The sequence below is a fragment of the Verruconis gallopava genome (genome assembly GCF_000836295.1).
Source record: "Verruconis gallopava strain CBS 43764 unplaced genomic scaffold supercont1.5, whole genome shotgun sequence".
Lineage (NCBI taxonomy): Eukaryota > Fungi > Ascomycota > Dothideomycetes > Venturiales > Sympoventuriaceae > Verruconis > Verruconis gallopava.
This window is the reverse complement of record NW_015622141.1, coordinates 580399-599175: the sequence shown is the minus strand read 5'-3', so window position 1 is coordinate 599175 and position 18777 is coordinate 580399. Positions and strand designations below refer to the sequence as shown.

At 49.8% G+C, this 18777-nt stretch overlaps 8 protein-coding genes across 8 annotated transcripts; 5 read left to right on the top strand and 3 right to left on the bottom strand.

Annotated features, from left to right (window-relative positions):
- The first annotated feature begins 154 nt into the window (after nucleotides 1–154).
- On the top strand, nucleotides 155–1212 carry PV09_02117 (uncharacterized protein). The gene is made up of 2 exons (XM_016355115.1): nucleotides 155–410; nucleotides 463–1212. The coding sequence occupies exons 1-2, from the start codon at nucleotides 352–354 to the stop codon at nucleotides 938–940; spliced, it is 537 nt and encodes a 178-aa protein (XP_016217131.1). The 5' UTR covers nucleotides 155–351; the 3' UTR covers nucleotides 941–1212.
- PV09_02116 (GTP-binding protein ypt5) lies at nucleotides 1043–2809 on the bottom strand. Its single transcript, XM_016355114.1, has 5 exons — nucleotides 2555–2809; nucleotides 2476–2495; nucleotides 2393–2419; nucleotides 2136–2327; nucleotides 1043–2047 (listed from the first exon to the last, which is right to left on the bottom strand). The coding sequence occupies exons 1-5, from the start codon at nucleotides 2625–2627 to the stop codon at nucleotides 1697–1699; spliced, it is 663 nt and encodes a 220-aa protein (XP_016217130.1). The 5' UTR covers nucleotides 2628–2809; the 3' UTR covers nucleotides 1043–1696.
- A 114-nt stretch (nucleotides 2810–2923) lies between these two features.
- PV09_02115 (uncharacterized protein) lies at nucleotides 2924–5564 on the top strand. Its single transcript, XM_016355113.1, has 3 exons — nucleotides 2924–3306; nucleotides 3388–5114; nucleotides 5168–5564. The coding sequence occupies exons 1-3, from the start codon at nucleotides 3099–3101 to the stop codon at nucleotides 5336–5338; spliced, it is 2106 nt and encodes a 701-aa protein (XP_016217129.1). The 5' UTR covers nucleotides 2924–3098; the 3' UTR covers nucleotides 5339–5564.
- Nucleotides 5292–10005, bottom strand: PV09_02114 (uncharacterized protein). The gene is made up of 3 exons (XM_016355112.1): nucleotides 6755–10005; nucleotides 6233–6597; nucleotides 5292–6180 (listed from the first exon to the last, which is right to left on the bottom strand). Exons 1-3 carry the CDS (start codon nucleotides 9903–9905, stop codon nucleotides 5935–5937), a joined length of 3762 nt encoding a protein of 1253 aa, XP_016217128.1. The 5' UTR covers nucleotides 9906–10005; the 3' UTR covers nucleotides 5292–5934.
- A 123-nt stretch (nucleotides 10006–10128) lies between these two features.
- Nucleotides 10129–11312, top strand: PV09_02113 (uncharacterized protein). Its single transcript, XM_016355111.1, has one exon. It carries the CDS (start codon nucleotides 10448–10450, stop codon nucleotides 11171–11173), a length of 726 nt encoding a protein of 241 aa, XP_016217127.1. The 5' UTR covers nucleotides 10129–10447; the 3' UTR covers nucleotides 11174–11312.
- Nucleotides 11222–12342, bottom strand: PV09_02112 (uncharacterized protein). Its single transcript, XM_016355110.1, has 2 exons — nucleotides 11661–12342; nucleotides 11222–11608 (listed from the first exon to the last, which is right to left on the bottom strand). The coding sequence occupies exons 1-2, from the start codon at nucleotides 12258–12260 to the stop codon at nucleotides 11351–11353; spliced, it is 858 nt and encodes a 285-aa protein (XP_016217126.1). The 5' UTR covers nucleotides 12261–12342; the 3' UTR covers nucleotides 11222–11350.
- A 2519-nt stretch (nucleotides 12343–14861) lies between these two features.
- Nucleotides 14862–15653, top strand: PV09_02111 (uncharacterized protein). Its single transcript, XM_016355109.1, has 2 exons — nucleotides 14862–15110; nucleotides 15162–15653. The coding sequence occupies exons 1-2, from the start codon at nucleotides 14973–14975 to the stop codon at nucleotides 15399–15401; spliced, it is 378 nt and encodes a 125-aa protein (XP_016217125.1). The 5' UTR covers nucleotides 14862–14972; the 3' UTR covers nucleotides 15402–15653.
- An 802-nt stretch (nucleotides 15654–16455) lies between these two features.
- On the top strand, nucleotides 16456–18584 carry PV09_02110 (uncharacterized protein; the record flags this gene model as incomplete). Its single annotated transcript, XM_016355108.1, has 3 exons — nucleotides 16456–17412; nucleotides 17459–17599; nucleotides 17650–18584. The coding sequence occupies 3 exons, from the start codon at nucleotides 16456–16458 to the stop codon at nucleotides 18574–18576; spliced, it is 2025 nt and encodes a 674-aa protein (XP_016217124.1). The 3' UTR covers nucleotides 18577–18584.
- Nucleotides 18585–18777: the final 193 nt, after the last annotated feature.

The window sequence follows — 18777 nt, the reverse complement described above, 5'->3', positions numbered from 1 at the left end:
CATCAATTCCTGAAAATCGGCATTGCTGTAGCTTTTTTATAGCTCCTACGACCTTGTCTTCTTTGCGACTTGCACAGCTTGCTTCTGCTGTGTCCAACGAATGGTTACCAAAACAGGCTAGCGTCATAGAAATGGAAGATGTAATGCCCGCATCGCCCGACCCACTGAACGCCGATAAAACATTCCAATCATCTCAGCAATACCAGAGGCGAATGAATATAGGAGACAGTCGTTAGACCTTGTCTTCTCCAGTGCCTACAAAGATTCTGGTCGAGAGACCTTCGCCCACGTGTCTGCGATACTCAATCGCCGCAAAGCCAGACCGATCCGTCCTCTCCGAATCGTCTGACCATGGATTCCGGTGTGCCTCCTTCGAGGTCGGCCATGCCGTCGTCCTTCGACGACGACATGTATGTATACCTCGGATGAGCAGCCTCCTAAATTGCTAACGCATTCGCCTAGCGACTTCCGTGAAAGCAGCCGCTGGGCCAAGCTCAAGCGGCTCATCCTTCAAGATCCCCTCATCCCTCTCGGCTGCGCGCTCACCGTCGCCGCCCTGCTGGGCGCTTCCCGGGCCATGAAGCAAAACGACCACGTCAAAGCAAACAAGATGTTCCGACGTCGTATCTACGCGCAAGGCTTTACTATACTCGCTATCGTTGCGGGCTCGAGCTACCTAAATAAGGACAAAGAGCAGCGAAAGCGTGATATTGAATTGGAGAAGGAGAGGGCGCAGCGGGAAAGGAGAGAAAAGTGGCTTGCTGAACTTGACTTCAGAGATCAGGAGGAGAAAGAGCTGAGGGCTGAACGCGAGATGAGACGCAAGAGAATGGCCGAGGAGAAGGCCCAGAAGGCGGCACAGGAAGCAACAGGACCAGTCAGTGAGGCGGTGAAAGGACTGTGGTGGAGCAAAGCAGACGATGATAAGAAGGATAGATGAGGAGGACATCTGTGATATATGCATCGCCTCGTTCTTCACTTTCGTACACATCAGGTATCCGTTCTTTCTGGTGTGGTCCATGGCGATCTGGGCTTGATCGTTCATCTCAGCTTTGGTAGGCGTCATGAGGAAACGAAACTCTGCATTTTCGATGGACCTGCATATTATCATGATAAAAGACGAGGTGCTGATTGAGCATTCCGCTCTCGCGTGACCAGCTGAAAGGCTTCTCCTGCTATATCTTTGCTATCGTTGTCATTGTCATTGCGCCGCTGAATATAGCGTTCCTCGCGAGCCATGCGGGCGCGATGATACGCGCTGTTGAAAGCAGGAGCCCAACTGCTTTGCGCCTGTTGAAAAGCGAGCAGACGACCGATTAGGCTCATTCTAAACACGCGTCATTCTTCGTCGGCACGAATGTTGATGTGCAGACGGATAGGTCACCTCCATAAAAGTAACGCAAACCCTAAATACAAAGCAGGTGATGTGAAGTAAATTAGAACTCTTACGGTCGAAACTCCGCTACCTGCCCGCCCAACACCGCAAGCAGCCGATAAAGAAAAAGCCCATGTCGTATTGTCACATTGTAGAATCAAGTCAGCACTTGCACCGCTCCACTCCCATATCGTCTTGGCTCCCCATCTAGACCCGAAGACACAGAGCGCCTGGTCAGGATCAAGCTGCTACGTTTGAGCCTAGCCCAAACGAACACAGCATATTCTTAAATCCGCCTCTTTTCTCTTGCTGGTGCCTAGCTTAGCACTGGCAACCCTCTCCCTTCTGCGTGCCGTGCGCCTCTGGTCTCAAATCCACACCCTGTCGATTGACGGCCTGTCTCATGCTTCGCGGTCCAGCCTGATCCAGTGGTAGCTTCTTTGCTATCGCGGTGAAGAGCTCTTTTACATTTTCTGCCGTCTTGGCCGACGTCTCGAAAAAAAGCAGTCCAGCCTCCTTGGCGTACTGCTCAGCGTCTGCGGTGGGTATGGCACGTTTGTCCGGGTTCTCGTTCACGAGGTCAAGTTTATTGCCAGCGAGAGCAATAATGATATTCTCATTCGCTTGGCGCTGGAGTTCTTTTACCCAAGCTTTTGCTTTGTCGAGGGAGGCCTGTTGTCGTGTGAGTGTTCGGTTAGCGCCCGTGCGTAAGCATACCATCAACATCATGATGATGAGGTTCGGGGACGGCCCAACGTACCGCTTGTGTGATGTCGTAGACGACAACGGCGCAGTTAGCATTTCGATAGTACATTGGGGCAAGAGACTTGTAGCGTTCTTGGCCTGCTGTGTCCCATATTTCGAACTTCACGGTGGTGGACTCGTCTAGGGTGATGGTCTGCGTGAGGAAGGCAGCGCCAATGGTGGACTCTCTGTAGTCGTCGAATTGGTCCTGAAGGCAGGCGTTAGTTTGCATGCTGGAGACAGCGGCATGAACCGGTGGGCAAACATGCTTACCTTTACGAACCGCAAGACTAGCGAACTCTGTGGGGGAAGACTGTTAGCAGGTAGACACAGGGCCAATGATAACGACGTCGCACCTTGCCAACGGCAGATTCTCCTGTGATACGTGTCAGCATACATATGTACGTGAACATCCCACGCATTTGAAGGGCATACCTAGCAGCACCAGCTTGAACTGTGCAAAGCGCGAGCCTGCGCCGGGTCTGCCTGGCTGCATTCGGGCTGCCATGATGAGCGTTGGGGCGGGCGGGGAGGAGAGGATGGCGGTGGAGTATCTGAAGTCGGCGCAGATTACGGAGAGCGTAGGAAGCGGCAAGCAGCGGTAGCAAGGGGTGTGAGGGAGCGATGGGGAGGATGCTGTTGGTCGAAGAGAGAGCCGTGGATCGCAGGCCCGCGCGTGGTCAACGAGCCTGAGCGAGATGGCAAAACGTATGGGAGCATCCGAGCATGTCCTTGGCCTGTGCACGGGCGCCGAGCATACCCTGCGAGGATGAGGCGTCACCGCGCAGATGGCGCCTTCGTGCAGGCCAAGTCAGCTTAGCTACGGCGCGAATCAAGCCAGCAAACAATCACGGCGCTTCCCAAGTCGTGCTCCGGGCTATCCAGCACACGCTTCTCCATACCCTACATCCCCGTGTCTCGCCGCCGTCCTGCCTCCGTCTCTGCTGGCCCCTTACAGCCAAACACGCGGGCCCTCGTCATGGCCGCTGTCCCTTTTCCCTATCGTGACATCAATGTGCACGCTTCACCCTCCCATTACTCCTTCACGTCTCCGTCGTCCCCCAATGCGCCTACGCTCGTTGTAGATCGCCCCTCGGGCGACTTGAGGCTCAGCGATGAGAAGCTGCTCGGCACGAGGAGGGTGTCCAGCATCGCTGGCATACTGGGCATCATAAGTTTGCGCCTGGGTACGTACGCCGTGCGTGGATTACAGCCGCGCGTTGGTTCCACGGCACCGATGAATTGAAAGTACTCACTCCAGAATACAGACAAGTACATCATCACCGTCACAAAGGCCGCCCCCATGGGCCGTCTGAAGGGCCATATGATATATCGCGTCGTCTCCACCGAGTTCCTTCCTCTCCGCGAGAGACCATTGCACGACCCCGAGGAGGACACGTACCTGCACCTGCTCAAGAACGCGATCGCCACCAACCCTATGTATTTCTCGTACACGTTTGACATCACCAACTCTTTCCAGCGCCAGGCGGAATCCAACGTGACAGACCCCATGTGGAAGCGAGCTGACAATCGTTTCTTCTGGAACCGTTATCTACAAAGCGACCTAATTGAGCTGCGACAGGGCAAGACGAGGTTCGGGCACCATGGCGAGCTACCAGCTGTGGATCCGTTCATACTCCCGGTAATTTCGGGCATGCTTCGCATAACCAACACGTCGATCAAGGGCAACCCTCTTACTTTTGTGCTCATCACAAGGAGATCTAGGTTCCGGGCTGGCACTCGTTATCTATCTCGCGGAATTGACGAGGACGGGAACGTTGCTAACTTCAACGAGACTGAGCAAGCGATCATTTTGAATGATGATACCTCAAAGGGCACCGTCAGCTACGGCGGTGATCAGGGTATGCAGAATGGTAGAGTCCCTGGCAAAGAGCCTCAGGTACTATCCTACGTGCAGACGAGAGGTAGTGTTCCGGTTTATTGGACCGAAATAAATACCCTCCACTATACACCTAAGTTGCAAGTCCGTGGCGTGGAAACGGCGGTCAATGCTGCTAAGCGCCACTTCGAGGAGCAGATCAACCTGTATGGCGAGAACTATCTTGTCAACCTAGTGAACCAAAAAGGTCGCGAGCGACGGGTCAAGGAGGCCTATGAGCAGATGGTTCGTCTTCTTGTCTCATCGCCCTCCGAAGCGGTGGAGAGCGATGCGCGAACACGTGAGAAGTTCGACATAATAGAGCCGCGCAAGAGCAGGACTGATTTTGATCGCCTGCACTACGTCTACTTTGACTTCCACAACGAGACCAAGGGGCTACAATGGCATCGAGCCAAACTTCTGTTGCAGCAGCTGGAGCGACCAATCCTCGCTGGTGGGTATTTCCGTGGGGTTGACATGCCCGGCCACTCGGATGGTCGCATGGAGATTCGAAACAAGCAATCTGCGGTTGTGCGCACAAACTGCATGGATTGTTTGGATCGCACGAATGTTGTGCAAAGCATGCTCGGCCGATTCATCCTCACGCGCATGCTGATCGACCTTGGGCTGCTTAGGGAAGGCGAGGAAGTCTCCGACGACCAGGCCTTCGAGCACCTCTTCCGCAACGTGTGGGCCGACAACGCGGACGTAGTGTCCAAGTCGTATTCGGGCACTGGGGCTCTGAAAACGGACTTCACGCGCTTGGGCGTACGGACAAAGAAAGGCGCGTTCAACGACTTCACAAACTCGGCCACACGCTACTTGAAAAACAACTTTGCGGACGGCCCCAGGCAGGACGGTTTCGATTTGTTTCTGGGCTACTACTCACCTGCGCAGGCAAGCCCCGGATCGGGCAACGTGTTCGTAGACCGTAGACCGCTTGCCATTCAGGCTGTCCCGTACATACTATTTGCCTGCATATTCCTCGTGCTCGTAGGCAGCTTTGCAAGGCGGGACCCTGAGTCAGTGATCTGGCCATTTAGACTGCTCATGATTGTCGCGTTAGTGTGTGCTGGGCTAACTGGCCGGTTTGTTTTTACGCATGGTCCTCTCTATGTATGTTTTAAGTTACTTCCGACCAAAATATTGGTTTGCTGATGATAGAATAGGTCAACTGGCCCAAACTTAACCCGCGACCGTGGGCACTGGAAGCCTACGAAGAAGCGCTCGGACGCGCTAGGCACGAACCCGTACTCAGTTCGTTCATCAAGTCCCATGAGCGGGGCAGGAGTATGGCGAACATTGGATATATGGAGGAGGGCAAGAAGAGAATCGAGTAACATCATTGATCCGTATTCGCCTCCTTTTGTGTATTTGAATATCGTGTGGTTTCCTTTGTCATGTATCATATGGCGGATTTGAGGGTTTCATCTGTTGAAGCATAGACATATCACAAGAGTGAGGCCATGCTTGAGGCTTCAAACTCGCAATTGAACTCAGGAATCGCAAAGTGGATTTGCGACAAACACGCAGAGCAACACATACATTCATACGTCCAAATCAAACGGCAAGTTTGAATGTGATGCGCATGCCGATATGGTTCCCAAGCTACCTACTCCGTAGTTTTTTACCAGCCGTCCGACGACTGACATGTGACACGTAAATTTTACCCCCAATACCCAGGTTTAAGCAAAAGCACAGAAAATACATCGCAAAACCCCCAGAGAACCAAATCCCAAGCCAACCGGTCGTAAAGTATCTTTACAAAGCTTTTGTCAGGGTCGAATGTATACCGTTTGCGCAGGGGATTGGAGAAGAAAGGCGAGTTCTCCATGCGCAAGGAACTAGCGTCCTACAGAGCACTGCTTCTAGGTGTGCTGGCCACCTGCAACGATTGCTGAGATGACCAAAATCGTAATTCAAAAATTTTGATCATCTACAAACCAAATGAATTGTCACCGCTCCCAGAGCCGATATCAGGGTTTGATCGTTGCGTTGGACTCGTGTGAGTGAAGAACATGGAGCTGTCGTCCGTCTCGTCGGGAACAGCGAATGTGCCCCCTCCACCGGCAGTGAATGGAACAGCAGGGCTGAAATCGACTACAGGACTAGTTTGTTCTGAGGCCACTGCAACAGAGGTCTTCTCAATAGCCTTTAAAGGGCTGGAGGATACGTCTGGTGTCTGACTTGCTGATCAGTCACGGTCCTCTTAGATATGCACATAAGATACTCACCTCAACAGTCTTCGCGGCCGTTCCCAACGACGGCGCGCGCGGAGACCGGCGAGATGCATCTCCCTCCGTCGCAGAATCTGGCGCAAAAGAGGGTACTGGCCCCAGAGACGACGCACGACTTCCTACACTCGAAGCTGGTTTCGACGAAGTCCCATTCGGCTTGAGCGATGTACGTCGGTCTGTTGGTGTCTTGCGTGGGCTCATCGAACGTCGCCCAGTAGTCTGTATAGGTGGAAGATCAGCGAGGCGGTCAAGCGTCTCGTCATCGACGGTCGTGAACGATGCATCCGGGAGTTCGCTTAGATCGTTGGAGATAGCTTCGCGAGCGATAGGAAATTCTATGCTTGGAGCAACTGCGGTAGGTACTGTATGAAGTCAGGTTCTGGTTAAGTATGAATGCCGCTCTAGGAATCGTAATTGGAGAGCTTCGTTTGTGCTCGGTGAAGAACGCTCCATTTGTAGAGTCCGCGAAAGCGGCACTCCAAGAAATGCTCAGGTGCTGTGAATGGTTCATGTACTCACCCATTGCTCCCGATATTTCAACTGCAGCTTCTTGAACGGTAGGAACATCTGTCTCTGCAGCAACATTTTCCATTCGCTCAGCAACCGTATCTGCGGTCTCACCTTGCGCTTCTTGAGCCACGTTATTTTCAATCTGCTCTTTCGTATCCTCTTTGATCTCTTTGGATGCGTCCTGTCCAACAACCTCGGTAGCGACATCATCAACATTTTCATCGACAACTTTAGAAGCGTCTCCAGTAAGGCCTGCAGATCCCTCTCCTTCTGCGGCAGTCTCAGCCTCTTCCCCGGCTTTATCCGTCTCCTCCGGGGTAGATGTTGCAGCAGGAGCGTAGAGCGATTTAGGCGCAGACTCACCGGCCATCTTGAGTATATATTCCCACTCCTCAGGTGAGACCTTGCTAACACTAAGACGTGACTGAGTGAAAAGCTGCATATTCTGGAGAGGCTCGCCAGGCAAAGAGCGTTTACGGAGCTCAGCAAGAGTTACGGCGCTCGGATTAGCAAACTTGGAGCGGAATTCTACCTTGACATTAAACCACCTTGGTGTTTCGCGTGAGGATTTCGCATCGTAATATGGACTATTCTCGTCAAAAGCAGTCTCATCGACGGTAGCCTCCTCAACAATCTCCATAATACCCACCGCGCCTGGGACAGCACAACTGGAGTGATAGAAAATGGCCAGATCACCTTTTTTCATAGCCATCATATTGTTCTTGGCTTGGTGATTCCGAACGCCTGTCCAGGGCTCTGGTTCTGTGACTGCCTTTAAATCGTCAATGGAGAATTTGACGTCAACGCCATTCTCGAGTCTGGATTCCGGCTCTGCTTTCATGAGCCAATATGAAACGCCACCGGGTCCGGCGGGAATATCGGACGACTTTATGGACTTGCGTTTTTCAGCCGCACTTGACGGACTAGTGGCGCGGCGTGATTTCCTAGACGCAGGACCGGGGCTAGATGCACGCTTTCGTTTTCCAGCGGCTGCTTTCTCAACCTTTTTTGGCTGCACCGTTTTTGGAACTTTGGGAACAGCTCTTGAAGTCTCTGGAGTCACTGCTTCTGAAGACCCGATGTTCTTCAGAGGACGGCCAACAGCTTTTGACGGCGCTGTGCCTGGAACTCCAATTGTAGTCTTCGGATTGCTAGGTGTATGCAGTTTTGCATCCAAAGTCTTTCTGCGCGATGGCCTGTCTTTGGCCTCTGGAAACTGAGTAGTGGTCTTACTACGGCTCGCCTTGTGATCTAATTGAGTATCCTCTGCGTCCTCAGCTCCAGCAGTCTCCGACTCCTCCTCACTCAGTATTTGAACAGTGCTAGATTGGACCACTGCTTTTGGCGGTGCCGTTCCTGGTATAATCGTCATCGTCTGAGTGTTCTTTGGCGTTGTTGGATTAACAGCCAAAGTCCTTCTGCGAGATGGCTTGGTAGTAGATTCTGGTAGTTGCATGTTACCAATGCTAGCTTCTGCGGCGTCATCTGCAACTCCAATCTCCTGAGTGACATCGGAAGTAGCAGCGGGAGTAAGAGGTGACTTCATCGCCGAAGATCTAGGTGGTCGGCCGTGCGCTTTCGCTGGGGCTGTTCCTGGAACTGGCACCGACTTTGAAGTACGTGGTGTGGTGAGCTTCGTGGCGGCCAACGTCCGTCGACGCGATGGTTTGTTCTGAGGAGTTGCAATTTCAGCAGCTTTAACCTTCGCACGTTTTGCTGGACTTTCGGCAGATTCTCCGGCGGATCCAGAAGGCGATGGGCGCTTCAGTGGAGATCCATGAGACTTAGGCGGAGCGGATGAAACCATTCCTTGTGCTTGAGACTTGCTCGTTGGTGTAACCTCGCCTCCTACGGTTTGACGGCGACCCTTCGCTGCAGCCTTCGGAGTGTGTTGCATTGGTTCATCAGCCATTTCGACAATACCGTCAGGGTACTCAGACGATTCAGTATCAGCGACGACTCGAGCAATAGGCTCTTCAACTCCAGAACCTTGCGGCTCTAGACTCGCCTTCTTGCGTTCTCCTACTTTCTCCGAGTTTTTACTTGTCGTTGATTCTTCGTCAATATGGTTTTCCTCCAATACTAATTGAGAGTCACCACTTCTCTTGATTGTCTTGCCTCTTGTTTTCTTCCCCTGATTAGCTGGAGCAGAAGGCGCCGCCTTTCGACCTCGTCCCTTGGGAACAGGTGGGGCTGGCTCTTCCGTTTCTTCCACCTCAGGATCCGCAATCTTGACGCGCTTTCCCCGACTCTTAGGTTTAGTCTCAGCGTCAGGTTGTGGTTCAGGCATTGGCTCATCCGAATCAGTTGCTTTGAAGTGTTTGCTTCGTGTCTTTACCAGTTTGGCTTTGGGTTCTGCCTCAGAATTCTTTTCCGATTCTGTTTTAGCTTTTCTAGAACGAGTCTTAGTTGTTTTTGGCTTGGTATCAGCTGTTGATTCGTCTTCAGCTTCCTTTATCTCTGTCCGTTTGCCTCGTCCTTTTGCCTTTGGGGCTTCAGGCTCTGGCGCGTTCTCTTCTTGAGCCTTCCCTCTTGCTGTAGCTCGTCCGCGCTTAGATTTTGTCCCCGCCTCACTGGTAATTGGCAATTCTTTTTCAATTCTTTTTGACGTACGTCCGTTGCGTTTAGAAACCGCGACGTCTGAAAGAGCATCCTCAAGCTCTTCCTGTATTTGCTTCTTGGCCGTTCTTCCACGCTTGCCGGGTTGCGCTGTGCTAGATGGCCCATCTGCGGCGATGACTGGAGCTGCCTTTGCCTGGCGACCGCGCTTCTTCGGTTCTGGTGCTGATTTTTCGACCTCTGATACCGGGACTTCCTCCACCTTGGCTTTCCCTCGACCTTTTCCCTTTCCTGAAACTGCATGTTCCTCTTCGATTGGCGTGACTGGCGGCGCCTTCGCTGTCCTGCCTCGTTTTTTGGGTATCTCAACTGCTACTGCTTCCACGGTTGGCGCATCTGCTTTGGTAGTTTTCCTGCCCCGAGCAGGCTTCATCGCTGGTGGCTCATCCTCTATCGGCTCTGGCTCCGCTGTGCGTTTCCCCCGCGTCGTCTTAGTGGCTATAGTAGATTCGGCCTTAGCTTTACGCGCAGTGCTAGATTTCGCTGTCGCTGTGTTCTTCGCAGTGCTTGTGGCGCCTGTTGCATTGCGCCTGGGAGGCATGGTGGCTAGCTTCTACAGCAACGCAGGTAAACTGTGTTGGTGAAAAATGCTGTGGGGGGAATATTGTTTGTTTTGACGCGACACCGTCGTTCGACTGGAGTATGTGGGGAAGACGCGTGAAGCTCGGGCACTCGTTGACGCAAACCAAAACATCATCGTCACAAGAAGCTTGACTGTGCTCAAAACGGAATAGCGTTCGGACGTTCCAACTGCCCAGGAACATCTTGAGTCCGGAGAATGGACAGCAAGTCGAAAAGATTGAGAATGCTGGATGATTAGCGTGCCTTTAGCCACTACAGTCCACTACTCCAAAGCATTGTCTTTTCAATATCGTAGGCTTGCATCATTGTGGCACAGCCCATTCAAAATCTGTGCCTCAAAATATTGCTTATGAAAGCGTTTCGTCGCAAGCCTACTTTCGAACTTTCACGAGGTGCGAAACTTTCCACCGTGAGATCCACAACAAAGGACACAATCTTATCACATACATACCTGGGAAGGGAGGTCTCGGCTACACACTGAGCTTGCTTTTTATTCCCTCCATGGCCTCAAACAAAGCCTTCGATGAGCTCACGGCTCAAGAACAAACTATTGAAGTAACCCGGCAGCGTACCAACGCCCTCGCTAAGAATCTGGACAGCTACCAACGTCTAGCCTTTGAGAGTGGCGCCCAAGGAACAGGAAATGTTGCGGATTGGAACAGCATCAATACTGCCGAGCAGGGTTTTATCAACAGCATTAAAGCATTCACCAATTTTCTTGATGTTCCCGATCCTTCAAACACAACACTGCGACCGGTAGCTTCGGGTGAGCGGCGCAAATTTCTTGAAGAAACATCCGTATTTCCCAATGAGAAATTTCCCTATCAGAAGGGGTACGGTAGCGATCAGACTTTGTATGAGCTTCTAAGGAGAAGACAGGATCCACAGGTCAGTGCCTGGATGCAGCGGATGGAGAATGTGGGTCGGGAATTGGAGGAAGGAAGTTTGTTAGATGGGGAGAGGATAACGGCCAGCGAATATGCAGACTTGTGGACTTGGGCAGCAATCACGGGAGATGAGATGAATAGGGAATTATTTGGAGGTGCAGGCGGACTGGATGAAGAAGACGACGAAGGCGATGGGGATGAAAGCGAGGATGATGAGGCGGGCAAGGTTAAAGGGAAAGGCGTTGAGGCTCAAAAAGCGATGCCGTTGACGCACATCTTGAGTTTTGCGTCGAATGGATACATTCCACCTGATCAGCCCAAGGACCAAATTAGACGATAACGGCTGGGGCAAAGACAACGATTATAGAGAGCACATTACGCTGTTATACAACGAAGGAAACGTCTCATAGCTCGAACTGCTTCGAATCCAGATCATGGAAGATACCCACGAAATCAAATTGAAGGTACGACAGAGAATTGAATTACGACTACTAAACAAATTTGTCTATTGAGGGTTCTAACCACGCCTTCGCGTGGTCGGGCCCTTATGCTGAGCGCCAGTCGTTGTAGCGACTGGCACGCCCTTTTTACCGATTACTTTATCCTGAGGCGCATCCGTCTTGCTCGGTGGCGCGTTCCAATAGTAGAGCATTTGAGCCGCTAACACAAGATTAAGCGTGAAGCCTGCGATGAAGCCGTACAGTATAAGCGGATCATCAACCTCCTGAAGTGTGGTGAAGATGCGCGAGAGAGAGCCCGCGAGGTAGTTGAAGACCTAGAATTCCAATTAACATTGAGCTTTAGCTGAAGGGAACGATACGACATACTGCGAAGGCACTCAACTGTCCAGTGCCACCCTCATGGTAAATAGCCAGGATTTGGGGGATCTTACTGCCCACGCCCAACACGCCCGCACCAGCCTGCAAAGTGCTCAAAAGCTTGTTGTCCACAATCTCCGGCTTAAACATGGCAAACAGCGCGCCCGCAAGGCCGGCCACAAACACCGCGGCCGCTGAATCCTTGCCACTGTAATGAAGAACGAGTGTAGATATCACCACATTCTGCAACGCAATGAGCGCGCTCTCGCCAAAGGTGCTGAAAGGGTTTCCCTGGCGTACGTTGTACGCAAATGTGATGAGAAAGGAGGACGTCTCGAGCAGGTACGACAGGAAGGAAACGCCGGCAGCGGATTGCGAGTTGATCAACTTAAGCAGCTGTGGGACTTTTACAACCGCAGAGGCGCCGATGATCCCAATTCCCAGGCCTTTGGAGATGGCCAATTTGAGGCAGTCCGGGTAATTTATTGGGTCGATGTCCAGCACAAGATGTTTGTAGCACACGGGACCAAGAAGATTATTGCCCAGTTGATAGATGGGGGTGGGCAGATTGTGTGTGATCGGCTGGAGAGCGCTGCGGAGTGCGTCCATATCGCCTCGTTGGTTGGAGCAAGATTTGGCGTTTGTTCGCGGATGTTGACAGCTTGCGCTTCGGTGTTGCTATGTGGACTTTTCGGCTCGTGACGCTTCTGGGAGGAAGCTTGGACCACGATCTGTTTCCTTTCAGATTTCCATGGCTGGACAAAACGTCGAGTGAACTTCAAAAAATGTTCAGTTCGTTGATTATCTTGTCAGTACAGCCTCTAAGAAATTGAATTCTTCTTATAGCCTAACAATACCTTCTCCAAGTCCATGATCGTCCTCAAACTTGCCACTTGTTCTTTCATTCCGTTTCGAGCGTCAAACTGCAACGCATTGATCTGTTAATATGATTGTTGGGGATGAAGCAAGGTTTCCGATTGCTAATACCTGGGAACTTGCGTAATTCAAGTTGTGAATGGAATCGGATGTGATTACACACTCGCATATGCGTGTGTCAACCTTGCAAGCGCATAGAGTTGCGAATTCATCTCAGTTTCTTTGAGAAGACAACGCAAATCGCAGAGCTTGGAATTCATTGGGTTTGTGTATGTCGCGATTCCTGCCCAGATTAATTTCCGGGCTGCCGAAGTCAAATTTTGTGCTGGTAGCAGTTTATATTATGAATATAAAATTTTTGTGAAATCGTAGCTCGCCTCATCTTCATGGAAACGTGTTTCAGTTACACATATCAGATCAGATGATGGTTAGCAGGACCGTGGGTCAGCAGCATCTAGCTGCCAATTTAAAAGACAACTAATTCATTCCTCAAGGATAGCCGGAATCAAGCAACGTTAACATCAGATACATGACTAGATTTCTCCGCAATGTCTCCACCGAAGCAATCAACACGAAGCGGCCATGATTTGTATCACAGGAGGGACTGCGTGCTAACTGACTGTCACTTAGATGAAATATTAGAACGTAGAACGTCCAGGGGCACGTCCCTCCGACACGTCCCAAGACGAACGCCGAAGTTTAAGAAAAGCAAACGGTGTTGTCAGAGAGAGTGTCTCGTTAACACTGAGACAGATGAAATTGAGAGAGCAACTGACGACTTTGGCAGTCTTCCAGCACCGCAACTCCAAACTGGACAGATTTTTGCCAAGTTCTTCCCGAATATCATTACGGAGCAGGAACGATCGTCACCGCCGATTCCAGATGCTGACATCCCTTTCGATGACGATTTTCTGGATGCCATTGAAAGGCAGATACGCAAGGAGTTTCGAGAGCTTCAGCTGGTAAATGTTCAGCATTTTCATACAAAGTTTTCCATAAAAGCTGCAACGAATGCCAAGGTCAGCATGATGCGTGATCATTTTTCAGCGCCAAAATTTTATAAGATCTTTCCGCAATGGGACGAGCCACATCTGGTGCCGTTTAGACTGTACAGTAAAGGAGACGCCAAATTTGTCCAAGTTCGATTTAACGGCGGATGGCAATGTTTGGCTTCATTCCTGGACACTCTATGTCACGTCGGCGAGATCGATTATAGATTAATGGGCGAGTATTGGGAGCACGTGCAAAATCATACCAAGAAAGCATTTCGCTTCCTGGAGTTGCCTCGTGAAATTCGCAATATTGTCTACCAATTCGTGATGTTCGACTCCCCTCAAGGACGCATGGTCCTTCCAAGCACATTCTGGGGTCAAACAGTGAGAAGAAGGAAGAAATCTAGGGGCCAGAAATTGTTGAAAAGGGGGGTGAGGATGGCAAGGCTGCCCGGTACAGAGACGATGCCGTTGTTGAACCAGTACACGTACAGTCGGTCCCTGCTTGCAAGCAACAGGCAAATCCGTACGGAAGCTATCGAAGAATACTACACGAGGGCGAAGTTTTGTTTTATGTGGACTTCGGATGTCTCTGCTTTCACAAACGCACTGAGTACACAGCAATCAACCTTTGTCCGTGAAGTGCTGCTTAACTACACGTTCGCTGACCACGATTGGTTCCTACGAAGGACTTGGAGACCAGTCGGAGGAAGAAAACTCCGGGACTATAATGGGCTAATGAGCCTCAGTAATCTGAAATATCTGTCAATCTTTGTCGATTTCAAGAGAGATGGACAGCATAATTCGAACTGGAAGACTAAATTTGACAATGAAGAATCGGCGACGCTCTGGGTGGCGAAGGAATATAGAGAAAGACTTGCCGGGCTAGAGCAACTCGTGGTGCGTGTTCTGAAAGACGTCACAGATGGTCTCAAATTATAAGCACCAAAAATTTGTCTTGATCAGGGCTTATTCTACGGCGAGATGTTCAATGCTCATGCTGGCGAAGCGACAAGGAAAGAATGTTGGCACATTGGCAGGGGTTAGAACTAAATGCACCCAACACAGCTATGGTAGATACAGCGCAGCCTAGATAGAGCAGTGCGTATGGTAAAACACAAGCATCGAGAAAAAATAGAATTCAGTCAGGAAGGTCATTCTGAATCATCAAATTATGCAGAGCATAATACAATTTGATCGACGCATTCATCTGAATCGAGTGTGCTGCGTCAACAAAACAAGGCTGAAGCCTTGTTCGGGTCAACTAGGCAGGGATTCTCGAGCCAGCACCGCCGCAAATCGATGACGCAGCTCCGCCACTGATGTTGACCACATGCAACCGCGTGATGTTAAAGCATTAATACGCGGCGTATGCCCTACTTCTCATATTTTGCTGTTTCAACTCTCCAAATCCCTCACTTACACAGTAAATACTGTACTTCGCATTGCAAAAATGATTGGAGTCATCTGCCTCATCATTATCACGCTCTTCCTCCCACCTCTTGGCGTCCTTCTCATTGCTGGCTGCGGAGCTGATTTCTGTATCAACCTGTGTCTCACGATTCTAGGCTTCTTCCCTGGACACATCCATGTTTGTCCTGCTCGTATCAACTCCTCGCCTAGCGTGCTGATGTTTTACCAGGCCTTCTATGTCGAATACGTCTACTACAAGCGCCGTGACCAAGCGCGGATGGGTGTATACGACTCACGACCCGCGCCCGGCATCTTCTCTGACCGCGTGAACTTCGGACACAGAAATCAATACGTGGTTGCACCCGATCAGCAACCGGCACAACCACAGCCACAGCCACATGCGTATCCGGAGCCCAGCTACGGCACTGTTGCGCCGCCTCCTGCACAACCACCTGTGTATTCCAAGTAAAGGAGCGAACTACGCCACGCAGTGATGATATTTGGAATATCAGAATTATTGCACCGATCACTTTGATCTCGCACAATAATTCCATGGAGTTGGCAGCATGTGTTTAAGTGTTAAGATGTGAAATCGATGACGAGTTATGACTTTATTTAGGCAAAGAAATCTAGCCAATTGAACCTTTCAATTCAACAGCTCTTCTCATACCCGACCTTTTTTTTTCTTTGACAAACAATCCAAATAAAATTTTATTTCTGGGCACAGTGAATTTTTTATTGTCTTCTGTCAGGCATTTTGGAGAGCTAAATCGCTAACACAATGAGTTTATGACATTGTATCTTTATGTTCCGTTTGCCATTTCGTTATATCTCCGATCCTTTGAACGATAGGTTGTAGGAGTCGTTCACACAAACTCACAAACGAGAGCACAAAGCTCATTACTCCCACAAGCCCCTCAGCAAGACAAAGAAACCTATTTCAACATGACAGACAATGGTATATCTCCCAATGCTTCAACTGTTGACTGCAAGTCAAGATTGTCTCGGAGAAAAGATGCTGTTACGCTGATATGAAAGGTGCCGGGCTTCGTTTTGGAGACGATGCGATCACTTCATAATACTCCTTTTGATTTTCTCTATTCAGAATATAGCCAGAAACCTACAGGAAGAATTTTTCTCGTTAGTATAGCTCACAATCTGTTTATACTTCCCTTTCCATTCTATCTGATACTATCACTTTGTGAACCGCTCCATTGGTACAACACCAATGTTTACTTGGCTGATTTCGAACTGGTTCGAAGACTTTGTTCTCTTTCAAAGTGATACCATTTGCGGAACTGCTTGAACCTCAGGATCTTCTCAAAGATGCAGCTGGGCATTGTCCCTAGTCAACAAAAGCAGACCATTTTGCTCTTCGATTATCAATTTGGAGAAGCATCGCCGAACTTTACGATTAGTCGCCATTTCTCAGGAAAACAATTATTGCAAACTTTAACATCTATAAAGTGCCGCCTCTTCGCCCAAAGCGAGCTACCATTCCAGTAGTAATCAATATTAATAATATGGACAATCAAGATTCATGGCAAGTATCTTTCGACGACGTGGAAGTCCTTGAAACGACAAATGATTACCCATATACGCAGATTCGTGGTTATGAGCCTGGAGAAGAGCCCGAAAATGCTCAAGAATGGTTGTCGTTCGATGAATCTGCAACCACGATGCCATCTTATGGACGTACAAATGACCGTACAACTATGTCTGCTGCATCGAATCTTGAGCAACTTGCGCCTTCACCATATCCTGGGCAAAGTCCATATCCGGAAACGCTCATAACGCATGGGACTAATGAAATTCAAAGACCATCGTACAACCAAGAAGAGGCTAACGAGACCTCGACGGTTCCGGACGGAAGTTTTAACTCTTTGACTCAATATCCAGTCTCACAAGAATTTAACACGTCCAAAGACGAAGTAGAATCCACTGATATTGCTTCTATATTTGCTGGATATGGAGAATTGGCGCCAGAAATGACACTCGGTGCACCTGCGATTCGCCAACTGTCTACATCCGGCTTAAACATGCATCATAAGGAGGGCATCGCTGGCTCTTTCCCTAACTCCTCCTGTAGAAAACGTAAAGCCTCGCAAGAGCTGGAAAACCCTCTCAAATCACAGAAACAGCGGACCACTAGTCCAGAAATAGAGCCACTTAGCGGCCGCGTCATCAATTCTGCAGAAACACCTGCAAAGCTTTTCATTGAACCATGTCCGTATAGAAATGTAGCGGAGGCCCTGGCAGCTTTAAGGCGTCAGCAATGGCACGGTATACCTACCGCGTTTACAGATGACGATCTAAATAGCATGGCAGATCGCTTTTATCGGGCGTCTGCAGACTGTAGTGGCTTTTTAGACAAGGTTAAGAATCCCGGCGCGCAGAGACCGTCCGTGAAAACTGGTATTAGACTTGTTGATGGAGATATTGACTACAGAAAACTGTGGGAAGCATGTTTTAATCTCGCTGTGAGTTCTTGTCAGTGGATTTGAATCAATAGCTAACTGTTCGAAGGATGCTGTACGAAGGTTGCACAACGAAAACGAGGGAACGTGGCTTGACGGTCGAATCGACCCAACCACTTTGCGCGGTAACAGGCCGGAACGTGATTGGACTGCTGCAGAGCGAGAAGATCTTATTTGTGAAGCTCTTAGGGTAAGTATGAATTTTTGGTGATACCCACGAAAATCTACTGATATACCCAGAAATGTAAAAAACTGGTAGAAGATGCGGTTGATCAGCCCGAGAATCTTGAGCATCTTCTAGTCCTGGCGCCTCGACATGCACTTAAGTCACGACTTGGAAATATGAAGCTCAATGATAATAAGGCGAGAAACCTAAAGAATAAAGGACTTCTTGATGATGGTGACGATCAAGACGCCGCACGATCGACGTCTAGGAGGCCACAGCAAAACAAAGACAGCGAAACTTCCGGGAGAAAAAGCACTGCGAGGGCAAAGCCGAGATCTAATCCAAGATCTACCAGGAGAGTCACAGCCAGAGTGGAACGGTCCACAAATCATAATGAATACAGCTATCTCCGCAGAATGGAGCAAAGGCTGGGACAGCCATTGCAGCCATTGCAGCCATTACAGACTGGTGCAGAGATTCTAGATGTGGGAGCATCAGAACTGCCTTCATTACCTGTGAGTGTCCCTGATCTTGATCCCTTCGAACATGATTCGAGAACAAATAGCAACATTGATCCGGTCTTGCTCGATGCAAACTATCCGGATTGGTTCAATGATAATGCAGATACTCGCGACTTGAGCCCAAGCATGCAAAATATCTTATCAGAGGCACCGGCTCAAGACACTTTCGCGGCATTAAATCCTACAATTTATCCTGAAGTCAACCAGTCAGAATCAATGTATCCGCTGCTCTCCAGCGGAACAGATATGCTCGGAACATCCGCAACAGGAGCTCTTATGCACGAGACTAGTACCGTTCATAACACATCTCCTCCCATTCCCACCGACCGAAACACTGCCTCTATGAACCAGGAAAGACAGCAGCGGAACCATAGAGCATACCATGACTTATATTTTAATGATGTAAACAGCATACTCGAGGGTGGAATTGAAGATAAGAGTAAAGGCTATGACATTGGAAACGAGTTTCTAAGTGATTGACGTCCAAGAAGTTCAGGATAGTTCCTAAAAATTTTCAATCAAAATATTGAATAGACATAAATAGAACAAAACGATAGGAAATCTGCTGTAGCGCTACAATGTCCACATGCTAGCCTTGCTTAAAATATGAGCCATACGGTGAGATCGTATGGTCCGTGCATACTGTAGAATCTAGTTGTACTGTATGTGTTGTTCCGGTCT